Source organism: Rhineura floridana, chromosome 11, assembly GCF_030035675.1.
Source record: "Rhineura floridana isolate rRhiFlo1 chromosome 11, rRhiFlo1.hap2, whole genome shotgun sequence".
Taxonomy (NCBI): Eukaryota; Metazoa; Chordata; class Lepidosauria; order Squamata; family Rhineuridae; genus Rhineura; species Rhineura floridana.
Genome location: NC_084490.1, coordinates 14,012,037 through 14,033,190, shown reverse-complemented (window position 1 = coordinate 14,033,190; position 21,154 = coordinate 14,012,037). Strand labels below are relative to the sequence as shown.

Here is a 21,154-nt window from a genome sequence, read left to right as displayed (position 1 = left end):
GTTCAATATGACTTTGTTATTCCAGAAAATATTGTCATTGGTGAATTTGTTTCTTTTGTAATTCATGCTTTCAATGGGATCCCATATAATACAACTCCAGATCTGGAAATGCCTTCCTAGTAAGTACATCTTTTTATGATATGAAATTTATCCAGCTGAATAAAAGCCTAGTCTTGACATAAGATCTACATTTCTGTTGCTGTTCCGTATCCTTCTTTCTGTACACCGCCCAGAGAGCCTTCGGGCTTAGGGCGGTATATAAATTAAATAAAATAAATAAATAAATAAATAAAGAATTCCTACCAATCTTAACTTTCTTGAAAATAGGACATAGATTTCAGTGTGTCCCAGTTCAAAAATCTCAGCCTGGAGGGAGAGAACTAGATGGTGGAAAATGTTTAAATGTTAAATAAAAAATACATGTAAAGGAGACAGATAGACCAAAACTCTTCTGTCTGTGATCCTGGCTGAAGAATTTTCATTGTCGGGAGAATCCTCTAATCAGGTGAGACTCCACCTGTAGCCTGAAGCTGCAAAGCTCAATCAATCGCTGGTTAACCATCCCAGTTACAGATGCATAAGATGTGTGAAGATAGAAAGATAAAAATAGATAGCCAGGATGGTAGCTGAAAGGGGGGAAATAATGTGAATCTTGATTAATTCACTTATTTATAAATAGGTTGGTACATACATATATATAAAGACAGAGAGATTGCTTCAGTTTCAGAAAAACACAGGTAATGAAATACAGTCCTCAGAGTTGACGGCTTTACTTAGAAAATGAGACAGTTGTGGGAAATTAAATATGACAAAGAATAAGGTTTTAAAAGCTAAAAACATATAAGAGTTACAAAGATATTTCCTATTGCATAGCACCATGCCTGGTATTTCAAAAACAGCTTCAAATGATCAATATATCCACTATAAAAAATGTAAATGTACTGCCTTCAAGTTGATTCCAACTTATGGCGAGCCTATGAATAGGGTTTTCATGAGGCTGAGAGGCAGTGACTGGCCCAAGGTCACCCAGCAAGCTTCATGGCTATGTGAGGATTCGAACCCTGGTCTCCCACGTCATAGTCCAGCACCTTAACCACTAAACCACACTGGCTCTGTAAGTACATTAAATTAATTGATATGCAACAGCCCTAATTCTGCAGTGAAATATCATTGCAGCGCAATGCCAAATTACTACCACCAAGCCCTTATCTTTACATTTGCCATGAATGAGATTAACAAGAACGGCCACCTCTTGCCCAATACAACACTGTCTTCCATGTTCGCTCAAAATGCTGACAATGACATAGGAGCTTGTTATGGAACTATGGACCTCCTCTTCAAAAGATGGGGGAACTCCCTGAACTACATCTGTTGCAAGACATATAATCTGATGGCCATCGTTGGCGGGCTTGCCTCTCATAACTCCAAGGAGTTGCCACACTTCCTAAATATCTACAAGATGCCACAGGTGGGTCTGTCTGCCTATATACATAGGTATGTCCTAGTGGGGAAGTTGCACAATCAGACCCATTTGTATTGGTATCCATGTCCTTCCTCCTCAGAACCATGTGCCTCCTCAGAATTGGTGAGACTAAAAGGCTCTGATCTTAGCTTTGCACAGAACTTGTTAATCTCAAGGGCTAAATATACTTTCTGGGGAATGCATGCATTGGAGCCCAGGTGTAGTGCACTGCTTTGTTATGAAGTCAATCCAGAAGGCTTCACCCTTATGCCATGGAAGTGAAGAGGAAGTTATACATTTACAGCAGCAGCCTGTTGGAGGGGTGAGGCCAGTGTAGTCCTCAATTGCTGCAGAGTAGTGACATTGCAATAGGTTGTTTTCCTCCTTTGTTTCCTGTTGAGCCTTCCCAATGTTTTGTATTACTCCCTTTGTGCTAGAGGCAAATTTGCCCCACCATATTACAGGAAAAAGTCAGCAGTGCACTGAAGTGTACTAGGATGAATACCAATAAAGCACCCAAGGGTGCTTGGGTGAAGGGCAATTCTCCAACCACCTTCTGTTGCCAACCAGATTGGGAGGAGTTTTGGTACGGTGTTCTCGGACAGCAGGTGTGTAGTGTGCAAATCAGGTCCATTACATCCACTGCTTACTTATACAGGTTGATAGAAAGATTTGCCTCCCATCACATTCTTGGTGGTTATAGAACTCTGCTGGGTCAGGTTTGCCCAGAGTGGTAGAGAGGAGGTCTTCCTGCTCTGCTTACACAGGTTTATTTGGCTTAACATCCTCACATTAAATAAATATATACTTATAGCCATGTATTGTCTCTCAAGTCTTCATTCGGGGAATGTTCGCAATAAATAGTCAGGGGTGTTTTTTTAAAGAACAAAACAAAACAAACCATGTCAGATTCCTGATGCTCTTCTCACTTATGCCATACTGGGAGCCATTTGACTGGGAGTGAGAGAGAAGGAGAGGGAGAGGGAGGGAGGGAGATAAATGTGTACTTGAAATATGCATTGTATATGGATAGGATCTGTTGGCTGGTGATGCTTCGAAAGCATTCTGTTGACCTAACAGGCAGTATTGATTCAAGATGGTTCTTTGTCCACTATCCATTGCTTTTACTGGTCCATTTTTCTTCCCAAAATAATATATATATATATATTTATGTTGATATTTTGAAAATAAATAATATTTTGAGAAGAAAGCCACTTCTACTACTCCTCTTCCACTATTATAAGCTATTATAGGCTTGGCTTGCTTCCTCCCTGCTTGGAACTTGGATTATTCACATGGAGTGGGGTGGAAGAGGGAAACAGAGAAAGCTGTGCTGCTGTGCTGTGAGTAAAATTAATAATAAAAAAGAATAGACTGAGGGAATATTCAAGAGGGGAAAAAATCTGGTGACGGGGAAAAGCCACTAACGTTCAGAGCAAACAGGATTGTTCCACAAATATGGAGAATATGCAGATGGTTGTAAAATCTGGTGCTAAATCTGAATTCAATGCAATTCTTACCTGTCCCTTAGCACTGAATAAAAGTGCATGCAAAATGTGTACCTTCTGCGTTCTCATTCAAACACTCACTCTTTCTCACTCACACAATTAACTCATGCAACAATGTTTATTTCTCCACTTCAAATCATACACCCCCACAGGGTCCATAGCACATATGTACATGTTAGGGATGAAGTTCACTGCCTAGTTCTGATCTGCTTGTGTCCTCATAGTCTGTTGTTCGATCCTGTTCCACCCTTTTTTGTTCCCACTTGCTTTTGCACTTGCCTATATGATTCGCTGAGGGTTTTTTTGTTGGCAAAAAAAATTACATAATTTTAGCATAGATGTTTATGTAAATGATCACAGTTTTCCAAGTGTTTTTCCCTATTTACGTATCAGTGAGGCAGATAATTGCCTCTTGCCTCTGGTTAATGGATGTTAATGGTAATCATTATCACACCTACACAGCCATTTTGAATGCATCAACTTAGAGGAAATACAATTACAAAGATAATTATGTAAAGTCAGGAAAAAATTCAGGAAAAAAATCTGTGCTGATCAGTGCCAGTCCAAAAAGACAGTGGATTGTTGGATTCAGTCAAAATCTGATACTAAGTCTGATTTAGTGGATATTCTCTCCCATTTCTAGTACATGTTTGATTTTTTGCAGAAGTGGAAAAACTCCTGAAAGTGGGAAATTTGGCAGAGAATATTAACGTGGAAACAAAACTGGGTGAAGCTCATCCTTTGTCTTCACTGATTCTTAAATACAAACTTCCTTTGCCACCAAGTTTTTTCCCTCTTTAAAAGTATTTGCAGCTCTGATTCATGTGTTGTTTTGATCCGATGTTAACAGATTGGTAATCTTCATCAGTTTGTTATAGCACAGAGTTTATAGCCACTGTATTGTTTGCTAGAGGATCAAATATGCAATGAGCTCAATCTTCTATCCTGACAGACCACTGTTGGAAGTAATAAAAATAGAAGAACAATCAGACATTGTTGTTTGGTCTAAAACAGATCATCATCATTCTTCTTAGCTCAGTTATGGCCCCTTTGACCCTGCATTGAGTGATAAAACACAGTTCCCTTCTGTCTGTCGGATGATTCCAAGTGAATGGCCTCAGTATGTTGGGATTGTTCAGCTGCTTCAGCATTTTGGATGGACCTGGATTGGCCTTATTGTTTCAGATGACGACAGTGGAGAAATGTTATTGAGGACTCTCATTCCTTGGCTGCTCCAGAACAGTATTTGTATTGCCTTTAAGGAAATTATTCCAACACTGAAAGACCACTGGAGCACAACAATGCAAATTAAGAAAGTGATGGAAAGAATATGCAATACTCTCTCATCATCAGAAGCCAGCGTGATTCTTGTTCATGGGGATTCACGGCCTATGGAGTTCTTACGAGTGACACTCTTATTACATGAATATGATATACTGCAACCTACAGAGAGGATTTGGATCATAACGGCTCAATGGGATTTTGCCTCTGTATTACATACAAGTGCATTTCCACCAATGGCACTCTGCCCTTCGCATTCCATACAAATGATGTGGTAGAATATGAAGAGTTCCTTGAGACTTTAAATCCTAATCAATCTACACTTTATTTCATACATTGGTTCTGGTCCTTTGCATTTCAATGCTCATTCCCCACATATAACCTTTATGCAAAAGATGCAGGAAACTGTACAGGGGAAGAGAAGCTGAGGAACCTCCCTAGAATTGTGTTTGAAATCGGAACATCAGGTCAGAGCTACAGTATCTATAATGCTGTTTATGCTGTTGCACATGCTCTCCATGCCATGTTTTCATCAAAATCTAAGAAGAAAGGAATGGGACATAGAGTCATACAGAGCATTTCAGATATGCACCCATGGCAGGTATGATTCTCACATCAACTGTAACATATGGACATCTATACCTTTCACTGGCTGGATTCCAATTTTTATTTTAATGCAGCATTTTATTGATAGGAACTAGAAAACAAAATCTTTAACTTATCTTGAAGCACCACTTTGCTTTATGATGGATTGTTCGTTGCAAGAGTTTTGAAATGTTCTCTTTTTTTTTTACTATAACTCCCATCAGCACCACCCAACATGACTAATGGTCAGGGATGATGGAAGTTGTAGTTCAGAACATTGGGTGGGTACCAGGATGGGAAAGGCTGTTCTACATGACACCTGTATCATATCCCAGCTGAACACATAAAGGGTCAGTTGTGTGTTCTGGTATGTTCTTGGAAGACTTATGAAGCCTCAGATTGAGAGCCATAATTGGGTGGTGGATTGGAGCAAAAAGCAACTTAGGTTTGTTTTTCTTTTTGTCTCTGCTAACCTCTTTGACACATTGGCTAGCTCAGTTTATCTGAATCAACCTGTAAATCAAACCCAGGAATGATGCTAGAGAAAAGAGAAGGTCAATGAATTGTGGGTTCCTTGTGCATGAGAATCAATGTTTCACAAATAGCATTATAGTGTTTTTCTTTTTCATGTTTTACATATTGAGGGGAATTTGTCATGGCATACCAGAGGCAGCTGGAAAGCATCTCACTCAAAAAGACTGAGAAATAAAAGTGAAAGAGAGCAAAAAAATAAAGATCCTCTGAAACAAGTTTGATGCCTGAAACCAGATGCCTGGCCTTTCTCCCATAGATAACCGGGCATCTCTGGCTTTACAGTAAACAAAGACAAAATTTATTGACTAAATGTGAAACAGGAGTGCTCCTACACCAGGGCATGCAGTAAAAGTGAGATTGCTCATAATCCTGTACCTCCTAAAAAATTATGTCTGTTGGACTAACTATGTGAAATGTTTCAAAAATTGGGTGTTAAGTGGTTAACAGTTTATAATAAACATTATTGTTAGTCTCTGGACCAAACTTCATTCATTTTTATGCTTCAGTCTTTTCAACAGCATTTCAGTATGCTCTACATATCAATCACAACAGGTTGGGATGCAGTGCTGAGTTCCAAGTGTGAATAGAAGGGTGCATATAACTGAAAACTGCCAATTATATTCAGCAATTTATATAGTTACAAAACTGCTTTCATGCATCTCCCTTTACTTCTCATAATTGCAATTAAGTGATATACAGACTTTTAATGATGGCCTAGCCTAGGGTGCTTCAGCGCCTGAGGCTGGAACTCAAATTTTGCTGTCTCCCATGGGGGCTACATAATTATAGCTCCGCTCATCAATCCTCTCCCTGCCTTAGTTTCCCATCAGGAATGCAACATCTACCCTCTCCCTGCCGCCGCCTCCCTTCTCAACACCACAATGCATTCCTTCTTCCTCAGCTTCCCCCCACCTGTGAGAACACACTTCCTCCCACCCACAGGTCCCCCCCAAAGGCCAGCAATATCTCCCATCCTCCTCCCTGCTAAGGAAAATGGAGGAAAAGTTATTTTGGGCCTACCTCTCAACACCCTCCCCTCTTGAGCTCTGGGCATCATCAGCTTGATTTGGTCTCATATGGGGAAGATTGTCTTGCCTTCAAAGTCACACAATCACTAGGAACCTTAGAGAGTCCCTGATACAACTCGAGATCTTTTGATAAATGTTTGATACAACTTGGGGAAATGAGAACCTTCCTCAGTTTGCTTCAATTCACCTCATAAATCATTCTTTTCATGTGGCAGCACCTATACTTTGGAAGTCCCTGACTACTGACATCAGGCAGGCACTTTTACAGTATTCTTTTTGGTGCTTGGTTAAAACATTTGTATTCAGGCAAGCATAGCCAGATGCATTGATGCTGATGTGTTCTAATTTCTTTTTAATCTATTGCTGATTTTTAAAAAATGTCTTTATTACGTGCTTTTAACTGTTTTATTGATATCATTGTTTTTTGTAAACAGTTAATAGGTTTTCTACCATCAAGCAGAATATGAATTTTGTTAACTAAATAAATACATTGGGGTACACATACAATTGGTGCACACCCCTCCTATGTACCAATGTCTGACACAGTATGCCTCTGAATACTAGTTGCTGGATATCACAAACTCGGGAGAGTGCTATTGCACTCAAATTCTGCTTGTGGACATTCCACAGATATCTGGCTAGTCAGTATGACAACAGGATGCTGAACCAGTTGGGCCACTGATCTGAAAAGTCTTATGTTTTTATGACAGCAGTTTAGACATTGCAATGTCTTTCCATGTTTATATTGCCTTTCATCTTAAAATGATATTTCAAATGGGGGAAAACTACTGTTTCATGAAGCCCTAACTCTGCCAAATTACATTTTTCCAGCATATTTCAAGGTGTTTAGCATTTTATCATATCTAATTTATGCAAATTCCAGGGAAATCACAGTAACCCTTTCCACCACTGGGCTCAGTTCATGTTCTTTCCTTCTCCAATCTAGCTTCACTCCTTCCTAAAGCACGTCCGCTTCAACAATAGTGCTGGGGAAGAATTTTTTTTTGATGAAAATGGAGAGTTGACAACTGGATATGATATCATCAACACGGTCACATTCCCTAATTTGTCCTTCCACAGAGTCCGTGTTGGATGGATGGACCTCCGGAATCCTAAAGGAAAACAGTTTACAATCAATGGAAGTGCTATTGTGTGGAATCACAAATTCAACCAGGTGGGAATTACTCTTATTTCCCATAATTATGGGCTTAAGGATCGACCCAAGACCAAAGTATTGCTGGTCCAGGTTCCACACAGAAACGGAACAAGCCATGTCCCACTCTGGTTCTGTTCAGATAGTTTAGGTAGAATCTGCCCAAATCCTAAACAATGCAGGTTTTTTTTTAAAAAAGGGGGGGTCTAAGGGCTGCTGATTTGTCTTCTATTACTTACTTTTGAAAAGGTATTAAAGTTGCTAACAAGTGACCTGGTAGGGCATGGGGCTTCTGCCACCATAAACTCTGAAACCAAAGCAAGCTCCCCTTTGAATGATGGAAAGGATAACTTAAAAGAGAGAAAACAAGAGGCCAAGAAATATGCTGTAACATCTTTGAGAGTAATCAAAGATGCTGTGAAATGAGGCAGGGATTGGTTGTTATTGCGTTATATGAAATTGATGAAATTCAATATTATAGTCATAAGGGGAAATCAGTAGATCTGCACCAGGGGTTGGCAGCAAGAACAAGCTCATGGGCTGGATTATGAGCTCCCCTATACTCAGCAGGCCACTTTGACCAGTGGGAAGGTTCACCCACCTGTAAATCACTCGATGGCACCATGAGACCATCAGGTGACCCATTTTTCTTTGCAACATCTCTTAAACTGAAGGCTGGGAAAGCAGAAAAGCTGGAATTCCAATTTGAATTGACTACATTCTGAAGTTCACAATACTGCAGTTTAGAAAGGGTTTTTTGCCTATTAGTCCTGCTCACCAAGGAACAATTATAAACACATTTTAAGACTCCCGATAATTTCTTTGTTCCACCTCCTCATCTGCTCCATATCTAGGGATGAAGGAGAAATTTTATTCAGTTTGCAGTTAAAGGTGAACCTACCTAACTTACAGTTTCTAAAACAATGCATAACCAGAAGCATAGCCATCCTTTGAACTTGAGCGTCTCCAAATTTTGCACCCAAGTAATTTCTCCACCCATGTACAAAAATGCATGTATTGGAGGTAAAGTGAACATAGAATGTATATATTAATCAAAATAATATTAAAGTGTATAATATTAGAAAAACTGCTTTTCAAAAATGTGTCAGGCAAAATTGCATACAATAATTTATATATTAGGAGAAATCATCACTAAAATGCAGAAGAATTATCATGGGTACTTAAAAAAAACAGAAAGTGGTGTGGAAATGTGGAAAACTTAGTGTAAAATGAGAATCTGAGAGAAACCAAAATTGATTCAACCATCCCAACCTACAACTGATGCCAGTCCTAATTAGGCTACGGACCAGAAGTTCTCAACTACTGGTCATAACCCTAAATATTTTCTTTCTGGATATTTTTAGACCCTACCCCAATCCACATGTGTTGAGAGTTGCCATCCTGGACACAGCAGGATTGTGCGTGAGGGGGAACAGATTTGTTGTTATGATTGTCCTCAATGGTCAGAAGGAATGATTTCAAACGTGATCGGTAAGTAGAGATTGCACAGTCATGTGAAGTTGTTCATCTAGAGATGTGTTAAAAATGCTTAAAGGGCTAGTTTTACAGATGCATGTTCAGCACTAACTGTCCACACCATGACATATATTAGCACTAGCATTTCCCTCCATTCTTCTGCACTGAAATTCTTTTTGAACTTAAGCTAGGGGAGAGGTTTGTTAGAAACAGATCCACACAACTTTCTAGAAAAACTCTGAAAAATATTCTTGATTTGCAAGTGGCTAAGATCAACCTGGTCTATGTCACCCAGTTTTTAATGAGTGAATGCAAGGAAACGGTTAATACAGAGTTTGTTGCAGCACATGAATAATCCATCCACTATTTCTCCATCCAATTCCCCAATTCACAAAAATAAATGTAAAATGATTATTGTTGTTTCTTTATATAACATCATCAATGCACATGGCACTGTACAAAAAAATAAATGAATAAAAAAAATAAAACACGTTCCTACCACAAAGATGTATAATCTTACTAAAAATAAAAGGGGAACATAGGGGAAAGGAAAGGGACTAAAATAGGTAAGGAACAATACAGACATTTCAGGTACACATTTTTTTCTTGACTGAGATTTTTTTTTACCTGGCATCTTTACCTGGCACCTAAAATATGTCAGTGAAGGTGCCAGGCTGATCTCACTGTGGAGCATATTCCACAGATGGGAAGCCACAACTGAAAAGGTCCTCTCCCTTGTCACTACCCTCTGAGCCTCCCTCAGAGGGGGAATCAGGAGAAGGGCCCCAGAGGAAGATCTAAGGGTACAGGTAGGTTCATATCCGGAGAGGCGATCCAAAAGTAATTGGGATCCTGAGCCATCAAGAGCTTTAAAGGTCAAAAACAGCATCTTGAATTGGGCTCTTGAATGTACAGGCAACCAGTGCAATTGAAACAGGGTAGGTGTTATATGCTCTGTTCACCTTGAACCTGTCAACAATCGGGCAACTACATTCTGCACAACTGAAGCTTCTGAAATATTTTCAAAGGGAGCCCCAAGTAGGGCACATCACAATAATCCAACCTTGAGATTACTAGAGTATAGATTACTATACCAGGATTTGCTGGTCCCCGACCATAATAAACTGTATTGTATTGTATTATTGTACTGTAGCCAGGTTATCCCTGTCCAGATAGCATTGCAGTTGGGCCATCAGCCTAAGCTGATGGAAGGCACAGAGGCCACCTGGGCCTCAACTGACAGCAGTGGATCCAGGAGAACCCCAAACTAATAACCTGCTCCCAGAGCTTGGAAAAGTTACTTTTTTGAACTACAACTCCCATCAGCCCAATCCAGTGGCCATGCTGGCTGGGGTGATGGGAGTTGTAGTTCAAAAAAGTAACTTTTCCAAGCTCTGCCTGCTCCTTCTGAGGACACACCACTCAGCCCGTCAGAGGAGCCACCCATCTACAGCATCTCAGTCTTGTCTGGATTAAGGTTCAATTTACTGGCCCTCATCCAGCCCATTATTGCAACCAAGTACTGATTCAGCACATCCACTGCCTAATTTTCAGAAGATGAAAAGGAGAACTGGAGCTGTGTGTTATCAGCATACTAATGACAAAGCACTCCAAAACTCTGTATGACCTTCTCAGTGGTTTCATGTAGATGTTAAACAACATGGAAGACAGAACTGACCCTGTGGGACTCAATACTGGAAAACCCATGGAGCCTAGCAATGCTCCCCTAGAACCATCTTCTGGAGCTAGCCATCCAAGTAAGAACTAAACCACGGCAATGCTGAGCCCCCAGTACCCAACTTGGACAATCACCTAAGAAGGATACCATGATGGTTTGAAAAGCTGCTGAATTCAATGAATGCAGCTCCCAAGCAGCGCTATAATAAAAAATAAAGGCAAACCAGATCTCATAGGGGCCTTACAAATTAGAACAAGAAGCTTATACTGAATCCTAAAATGAATAGAGAACCAATGGAGGGACTTCAAAAATGGAGTGACATGATCAGACCAAATAATTAAAAAAATAAAATGACGGGCCAAATAAGTAAAAAAAAAAAAAAGATATTTATTACAGAAACAGACTCACATTTGTTGGTTTGCTTGCTCGCTCGCTTTCTCTATATAGCAAGGTCACAAAATAATAATGCTATAGTAAAAAGGGAAAGAACCTTACTGTAGGCAACACTCCCTGTTGCTTCTCTGATTACAAATGAGATCTGGCCATCAGGGAAACAGCTCTGAACATGCTCAGAACCAGGCTAAGGCTACCACATAAGGCTGTTCTTGAAGCAGGCTTGACTCCTCCTTAACCTGCTATACCAGCTGTGCTAGATAAGCCTCATCACAACAGATGGAGTACGAACCTTCCTAGTAGGGCTGAAAAGCAGGCAGTCCAGGGAGGAACCTCTTTGCTACAGCTATACTTTTGGATTAGGAGTGGCTGAATTGTGCAGACAGCTGATTAGCCAGAAAACCGGAGATTGAAGAAATGCCTTCACAAACATCTGTAAGGTTGAGAAATGATAAAATTGCTTGACATTTTTATTAGGAAGGCTGAACCTCAGTAGCCCTAGTGAACTACCCTCCACTGTTTACATGAATGGATACACCTTCGCCAGAATCACCTGCACTCCAGTAATCAGGGTGGTTGCACCATTTTATGCCTATACTTTGTCAACTGCACCAGCTTCTAGTCCATTTCCAGGGACAATTCAAGCTACTGGTTTAAACTTTTAGAGGAGGGGTGACGAACCATTGGTATCCTGGCAACCTTCCAAGGACTGTATTTCAGTGGTAGGCATGGTTAAAGGCAAAAGGAGGACAGAGCAGTAGATATCAGCACATTTAAGTTACACACACCGAGATCCATCAACAAAAGTAAGAGGCATGATAAGTGTTCAGGAACACACTGCAACAATGGACAATCATTCTAGAATGACTTGGAGCATGGGCAATGATGGGTGTGGTCTAGAAAGATGTGTGGCATGTGGTCAGCTAGAGAGGTTTGGAAAGTGGCATTCCTCCTGCCCAAGCATGAGGCCCCACACCCCTGATTTACTGCCCTACATGACTTGTGGCTAGCAGATCTCTGATATATACTTACCTGACCATTGTGATCTTCTCCAGAACCCTTGTTCTGCCAAATAAAGGGAGGTAACCATTAAGGAGAGGGCCTTTTAAGTAGTGGCATCCTGATTGTGGAATAGGCTTTCTAGGGAGGCTTGCCTGGGACCATCTTTGTGGTCACTTTGGAGAAGAAATTTCCATTCACCCAAGCCTTTCAAATGAGTTAGGTAATCTGGACCTCTAATCTACAAAACAGTGTTTAATTTGGGGCTTGGGACTTCAGTTTTAATGTTTTTATCTTTTCTTTTTTCATTGTGTTGTGTTTCATTTTGTACTTCAATAATTGTTTAGTGGGGGTTTTTTTGTAAGGTGTAATCCTGAATTTTAAAGGATTCAGTTAAAAATGTATATTCTCTTTTTAACTTCCTATTTTGGATTAAGGTTACAATGTATTAAATCAATATTCAGGAGTAATCTGTGATTTTCCAAAATATTAATACCAAATTAACTGGATCATTATCATCTCACTGATTTACATGAAGGTCCACATTATAATTATCATATTAGTTCTTACATTGCATTCTTCTCCAAGAGAAATTTGTTCAAAACCATATTCCATGCCAGAATATTAAATCGTAGGTTAAGATCCATGTACATTTTTAACTATTGGCATTTATAATTTTCAGATGCAGACCACTGCAGCAAATGTCCTGAGGATCAGCATCCAAGCAAGACCCTGGATCACTGCATCCCTAAATATAAAATCTATCTGTCTTATCAAGAGCCCTTGGGAATACTTCTGGCTTCATTTGCTCTTTTTCTTTCACTGATCACCCTTGCAGTAATGTGGATCTTCATTCAGCATCAGAATACTCCCATTGTCAAAGCCAACAACTGGAACATCACATGTACCTTTTGCTTTGCTTTTTATGTTCCTTCTTTTTCATTGGACAGCCTGGGAAGGTGACCTGCCTTCTCTGTCAAGCAGTGTTTGGAATCATCTTCTCCCTTGCTGTTTCTTGTGTATTGGCTAAAACCATCACTGTGGTTCTGGCCTTCATGGCCACCAAGCCAGGAAACAGGATGAGGAAATGGGTAGGGAAGAGGCTGGCAGTGTCAGTCATCATCCTCTCTACTCTTAGTCAAACTGGCATCTGTGTAGTGTGGCTGGCAACATCTCCACCCTTCCCAGAGTTTGACATGCACTCCCAGACTGACCAGATCATTGTGCAATGCAATGAAGGATCTGATATCTTGATCTACATTGTCCTGGGTTATATGGGGCTTCTGGCCATCATCAGTTTCACTGTGGCTTTCTTTGCCAGGAAGTTGCCTGATACTTTCAATGAAGCCAAACTCATCACCTTCAGCATGTTGGTGTTCTGCAGTGTTTGGTTGTCCTTTGTTACCTCTTACCTGAGCATGAAAGGGAAATACATGGTGGCCATGGAGATCTTCTCCATCTTGGCCTCTAGTGCTGGATTGCTGGGTTGTATCTTCTTCCCCAAATTCTTCATTATTGTTCTGAGGCCTGAGCTGAATACCAGGGATCAGCTAGTAAGGAAAAAGAATTGTGGTGTTTGACTTCCCGGAAGGAGTGCTAGCTGGTGGTTGTCTCTGAGTGAGCTATATCTCAGAGGAAGCTTATTTCAGTTAAAAGCCAGTCAAGAGGAATTTTTGACTGGCGTAAATGTTCTCCAAGATAAAAGGGGAACCGAAGAGATTATCCACGGAACTCCGTCTAGCTGTAGATTGCTGGATTTGATCAGGAATCCTCCTGAGATAAGAAGGCTTTTCTAGCAGCGGAAGACTGAGTCTGGATTTCCAACAGGCTGTGCTGAAAGTAAGCGAGACTTTTTTTCTTTCTCTTTTAAAAACGTTCTTAACGAGCTAGCCTCCTTCCATCTAAATCTTATCAACTAACTTAAATTACTATTGTAAAAGAGACTTGTTTACGAATCGGCAACTCAGAAACTTGGGTGAGTCACACTTTTTTCGTATTATACAAAGCTAAGGAAGAAGGGAGCAATTCAAAGAACCTGCTTTATTTTTTATGACAAAAAGTTGGCTTAAAGCTGGAATTACAAAGATTAAATGGATAAGAGGCAACTGAATAGATAAGATGATTTGATTATTTGAAGGAAATATATCTGAGAATATTTTTCTTTATTTTTTTTATCATTTTGGATTAATTTTTTTTTGAACGAATCTGCTGTTCGTGTATCTTACTAACTGCTGGATGCTGAGAACTGGATTTGTTTTACATTCCTGAATGTGCTGGAGATAAGAACGGTGTTGGTTAAACAGGCCTGGAATATTAACTTTTTTGTTGCTGGGAGAAAAGAAACTGTTTGCCTCTACATTGGCTAATAATAGAAAAGGTTTTTTTTTTTTTCAAGAATGACAACTAGGAAAGTAGCCAAAGTTTTGGAGCAAAGAGTTTCAATTGATACACAGGTAGGGATGGACATGTTCCAGAAAATTATGGAGGGATTTAGTGATTTTAAACAAGAGTTGAAACAAGAGATGAAACAGGACAGACAACAACTTAAAGATGAATTTTGCAATATGAAAAAGGACTTTAAAGATTTACAAGATCATATTAAAACAGAAGTGGGTGAGATTAAAAATAACATTGGGCAATTAACACAGGATGTAAAAAATGTTAAAGATAAGGTGCAAACCTTAGAGAATAGAATTGATATTACAAATATGGAATTGGAAAAAAATTTGGACTATACTGCTGTTATGGAACTTAGAGATAAAGAACATTGCTTGAGATTCCGTGCAATTCCTGAGGAAACAGGTGAAGATATCAGAGAGAAAATTGTTAATGCCTTGGAAAAATCCTTTGACAGGAATGAAGATCGGATGGAATTTGAAATAGATAAAGTTTATAGAATTAATTCCAGATATGCAACAATAAAAAAAATCCCAAGAGATGTGCTTGTTTATTTTTTTAAAAAGAGGACCAGAGATATGGTTTTGCAACATCATTTTAACAATGTCTTCAAAATTGACGGTAAAAAAATACAGGTGATGAAGGAAATTCCTGTTAGGCTTCTACGTAAGAGAAAAGATTACGCTTTCTTCACAGAAAAACTTAAACAATGTAAAATTCAATTTAGGTGGGATGTTCCAGAGGGAGTGATTTTTACATTTAGACAACAGAAGTATCGATTAAATACTGTTCAAAAAGCAAGGGATTTCTTGAGAAAAGCTTCAAAAGACATGGAACTCAAAGATATGGACATAACTCCTGGGAAACAAAGTCAACAGAAACAGGTAGAGGAAGAAAAGGATGATGATGGATCAAAGGGGCAACAGGCACAGACTTTTCTAAAATACATGCTTAAAAATGGATTACAAATATCTAACTTGGAATATAAATGGAGCTAATTCATCGCAGAAGAGAAAGTATTTCATTACTTGAAAAAATTGAAATTGGATATAATTTGTTTACAAGAAACTCATATTAAGAAGAAAGATTCTAAATATTTAATTTGTAAAAATTTGGGTGAAGAATTTATTTCGGCAGGATTCAAAAAAAATGGTGTGGTTCTTTATATTAATTCACAATTGTCTCCTAAATTGATATTATTGGATGATAGTGGCAGATTTGTGGGAGTTGAAATCACCATTCAGGATACAAAAATTTTGATAGTGGGCATTTATGCTCCTAATGAAGATAAAACAAGGTTTTATACTGGACTTATGGAAAAATTATCAGAGTTTGCATATGATCATTGGTGTGTCATGGGTGATTGGAATGGGGTAATCTCACCAAAAATGGATAGACTTTCTGAGAAAAATATTAAAGAGACACAGGGCAAATTGCCGAAGATCTGTTTTGAATTGATGGAAAATTTAGAATTGGTCGATGCTTGGAGATATATAAATGACAATGCAAAGGAATTTACTTACTTTTCAGAAAGACATAAAACATTTTCGAGGATTGATATGATTTGGATGTCTAAAAATTTAGTGAAAGATATTTCCAAGATGGATGTGTTACCAAAAACCTTTTCGGATCATAATCCAGTGATATTGACTTTTTAAAAAAAATATCTTGGATTTAGATGGAGACTAAATGAATCTTTATTACAGAATGATAAAATAGTGCAGGAATGTAAGAAGAAATTAAAAGAGTTTTTTGAACACAATTTACATAAAGGAATAGATGAAAATATTGTTTGGGATACAAGTAAAGCATTTATGAGGGGATATTTTATTAAATGTAATTCTGAACTAAAAAAGAAGAAACAACAGAAAATGCAATTAATCTTGGAAGAAATAAAACAAAAAGAGGAAGAATTGAAAAAGAATCCAACTAAAGCTTCTACTGTAAATCAAATTAAAATGTTACAGAAACAAGTGTCAATGTTGACAGTTAGAGAAATTGAAAGGACATTAAATTTTGCTAAACAAAGGACTTTTGAATTTGCAAATAAACCGGGGAAATTGCTAGCATATAAATTAAGAAAAGAACGACAAAAAATCTTATTTTAAAGATACAAGAAGGAGATGAGATGTTGACAGACAATTTAAAAATCCAAAGGGTTTTCCATCAATATTATTCAACTTTGTACAAGTGTCAGGAAATTCCCTCAGAAAAAATAGTATATATCCAAACAGAATTTGCCTAAAATTACAGATCTTCAGAGACAAGCTATTAATGGTCCTATTACGTCAAGAGAAATATCTGAGGCTATAAGTAAAATTAAATTAGGAAAGGCGCCAGGACCGGATGGACTATCAGCAATGTATTACAAATGCTTGGAGGAGGAACTTTTACTACCTTTACAGTATACAATGAATTCTATTTTACAAGAGGGGAAGATACCGGATAGTTGGAAAAATGCCAATATAACATTAATACCTAAAGAGGAGCAGGATTTAACCAAAACAAAAAATTATCGGCCAATATCTTTATTGAATAATGACTATAAAATTTTTACAATGATTTTGGCTGAAAGAATGAAAATAATATTGCAACAATTTATTCAGGAAGATCAAGCGGGGTTTTTACCTAAAAGACAATTACGTGATAATGTCAGGAATGTTTTGAATGTGTTGGAATATCTAGAACAACGAAATGACATACAAGCTGCTTTGATTTTCTTGGATGCTGAGAAAGCATTTGATAATTTGAATTGGAAATTTATGTTTAAAGTTCTAGAGCAAATGGATTTTGGAGATAATTTTATAAAATGGATCAGATTGATTTATACATCACAGAAGGCACAGATAATTGTCAATGGGGATTTAACGGACCCATGTGAAATACAAAAGGGTACAAGACAGGGATGTCCATTGTCCCCCCTTTTTATTCTGGTTTTAGAAGTGCTGCTTAGAGACATAAGGCAAGACAAAAGGATTCCGGGAATAAAGATAAAAAAAGAGGAATATAAATTGAGAGCATTTGCTGATGACTTGATAATTGTATTAGAAAATCCCTTGGAAGGAATCAAAGTATTGATGGATAAACTAGAAGAATTTGGACCATTAGCAGGATTTAAGATTAATAATCAAAAAATGAAGATGTTGGTGAAAAATTTATCTTTAAGAGATCAAAAAGAGTTAATGGAGAAGATAGATTTTAAAATAGAAGAAAAGGTGAAATATTTAGGTATTATTATGACAAATAAAAATTCAAAGTTGTTTCATAATAACTATGAAAAACTATGGACAGAGATTAAGAAAGATTTGTTAAAATGGGATAAATTACAGTTGTCATTAATGGGTAGAATATCTGTAATAAAAATGAATGTATTGCCGAGAATGATGTTTCTATTTCAAACAATACCTGTCATATCCTCTGATCTACCTTTCAAACAATGGCAAAAAGATATTTCTAAATTTGTTTGGCAGGGGAAAAAACCAAGAGTTAAATTTAAATTATTACAAGATGCCAAAGAAAGAGGAGGGCTGGGATTACCAAATTTGAGACTTTATTTTGCTGTTTGTTGCTTAGTCTGGATAAAGGAATTGATTCTATTGAGAAATAAAAGATTATTGGATTTGGAGGGTCACAACCTGAAGTGGGGATGGCATGGATATCTATGGTATGATAAAGTAAAAGTTAATGTGGATTTTAATAATCATTTTATAAGACGTCCTTTGTTGAATATATGGAATAAATATAAAACAAGGTTTTTTTCGAAAATACCACTATGTGTTTCAAGTCAAGAAGCATTTTATAGAAGAGAAATGGCTGGAAAAGAGAAATGGTTAACTTATCAAGAACTATTAGAAAATGTGCATGGTGAATATATAATGAAAGAGAGAGAACAACTAATAAAGGAAGGATATAGTTCACAATGGTTTGCCTATTTACAATTGTTAGAAAGATTCAAAATGGACAAGAAAATGTATGGGTTTGAAATAAATAAATCTGATTTTGAAATAGGTTTGTGTACAAATGATGAATGTATAATAGCAAAAATGTACAACTTTTTATTGAAAATGGACATGGAAGAAGAACAAGTAAAAGAGTGTATGGTTAAGTGGGCAAAAAATTTTGGTTATAATATACAAATGGATCAATGGGAAAATATGTGGAAAAAAGGTTTGAAATTTACATTATGCTATAATCTTAAAGAAAAATTTTATAAAATGATGTATCGTTGGTATATGACTCCAGAAAAGTTGTCAAAAATGTATAGTAATGTTTCTAATGTATGTTGGAAATGTAAACAACAAGAAGGATCTTTTTATCATATGTGGTGGTTGTGTAAACAGGCAAAATTATTTTGGGCACAGATAGGTAGGATGATGCAAAAAATCTTAAAGATAAGTATTCAGTCAAAACCAGAATTTTTTTTATTGGGTTTTATGGATAAACAAAAGGAAAAGAAATATGGAAGAATAATATTATATATGATCACGGCAGCAAGATTATTATATGCACAAAAGTGGAAAATGGATTCGATACCAACAATGGAAGAATGGCTATTGAAATTAATGGACTTAGTTGAGATGGACAAACTGACATGTCTTATTAGAGAAAAAACGACAGATACATTTCTTAAGGAATGGAAGCCTCTTTTGGACTTTTTATTGAAAGAAAAAAATGAAATGATGATAATGGGATTTGACGATTAATTAAGATAGACTTTGGAAAAAAGTGAATTTCGTATGTTTTAGGAGACGGGTTTGATATATATTATATAACTTATAGCTGATCTGTAACAAATCGGAAGTCAAGTTTTTCTTTTTCTTTTTCTTTTTTTTCTGTTGTATTGTTTTTGTTGTATTTGTATTTGTTTTATAAAATTTGAATAATAAAAAATTATTATAAAAAAAAAGAATTGTGGTGTCTGAATAACATCCTTCTTGTGACTTCTTTCCTACCTGTTCCAGATGTAGCCTCCTCTCTTTTTTTTAGAATCCAAACCCACAGATGTTTGTAAAGTCCTTAGCAAGATATAAAATTCTCAGTAGTTTGGGTTTGTAGTCTCTTCTGTTACCCAATTGTTTGTTTACAACCAACTTTTTCAGATCACCATCTGGAAAACATATTTATTACATACAAATAAAATATGAACCCTTTAAAATATCCATTTAATGATAATACTAAAACCTAACCAGCAATATGAAAATAAAGAGTAACATTCAGCCAGCCTCTAGCAGAAGTGCCCCTATTTATAATCTCAGTTTATATTAGCCATTAAGCCATTAGACATGGACAAGAAGCTTCTTTAAGGCCTGCTAAAGGTTGTAAGATATTGATCATGTCTAATATGAGAAGGAATTGAGTTCTATATTTGCAGAGTATCGCTGCAGAGACCCTGTTCTGAATAGTTATCTCTCTGAGTGTTTTCACTGTTGGTGCCCTGAGCAGACTGTCTGATGTGGTTATTCAAGTGTGAGCAGGCTGATAAGTCTTCCAGAGGTCCTAGAAGTAATCCATTCCTAACCCATCCAGGACTTTAAAAGTCATTTAACTATTACTTAGTTTTTTGCTTGGAAACACACTGGCAAGCTGTGCGACTGGTACAAAATCTGATCTCCAATTTATCTGGATTATTTTTCCATTTCTTTCATCCATCCCAAAATGTCTCTGAGCACAAGTCTAAGAATTCCATAGGCTCCAAGGTATGAATAGAGACAAAAGAGAGGTAGAACAGAGTGCTATCCACATGTTAGTGATACTTTAGCCAAACCACCAGATGATGACTTCCAGCAGTTTGATGTAGATGTTAAAGAGCTTTAGGGACAGAATGGAACCCTGAGGCACACCGGTAGATTAATGGCCATGGGATGGAGCAGAAGTCACCCCCATGCCACCATCTGAGACAGAACCTCCAGAAAGGACTGGGACTGCATGCCAGCATGTTTCCCAAGCCCAACCAAGAAACTCACTCCAGGAAAATGCAATGATCAAAGATGCTGAGAGGTCTAGGAGAGCTAACTACTCCCATTGTCTGCTCCCTGGCATAAGACATCTACCAGGGCAACAAGGGTTGTTTCTGTCCCATAACCTAACCTGCCTTCTGGGTTCCACATATACAATAGCAGAAGGGGGGAGAAGAAAGCCTATTTTTGATAATGTTGCTATTCTCAGCTAGAACCCTCCCCCCAAAAAGTATTTTTCTCATATGAATGGTCAAAGAAGTTGACAACAACAGGAAGTGGCTAGCATCCAAAACCAGGGAAGAAAGAGGGATGGAACCCAAGATGCTAGAAAAATATGTATTTATTATATAAAAGCCCGACGCGTTTCAGCCTATTAGTTTTTAGGACTTCATCAGGGGAATGCAGGCTGGCAAGAAGTATCCTGAAATGAGCAATCAGCTTTCATCAATGTAAAGAAGTTGACACACACACACAAAACCCCTTGTTTTTAGTCTGCTTATTTTATTTTGGAATAGTAAAGCAGTGAATCCATTCAGTTTGCTGGGCAAAATTTAATTTTCAGAAATAGAAGGAAAATTGTAATGCTACCAATTGATGCTAATATACACAGTATTGTATGCTATTTTGCCTAATTCATTTTTAAAATCAATTTTCCTTAATGTAGTGCATTGTATATTATTTTCACTTATAATTTTTTGTGCAC

The 21,154-nt window shown here is 37.6% G+C and overlaps 1 protein-coding gene across 1 annotated transcript in view; it reads left to right on the top strand.

The window, feature by feature from the left end:
- Window positions 1–13,677, top strand: part of LOC133367443 (vomeronasal type-2 receptor 116-like) — a 35,067-nt gene extending 21,390 nt beyond the window's left edge. The window contains exons 5-6 of the mRNA XM_061591546.1: window positions 7,345–7,629; window positions 13,048–13,677. Coding sequence (XP_061447530.1) covers window positions 7,345–7,629; window positions 13,048–13,677 — 915 coding nt within the window. The remainder of the gene's footprint in view (window positions 1–7,344; window positions 7,630–13,047) is intronic.
- The last annotated feature ends 7,477 nt before the right edge of the window (window positions 13,678–21,154 follow it).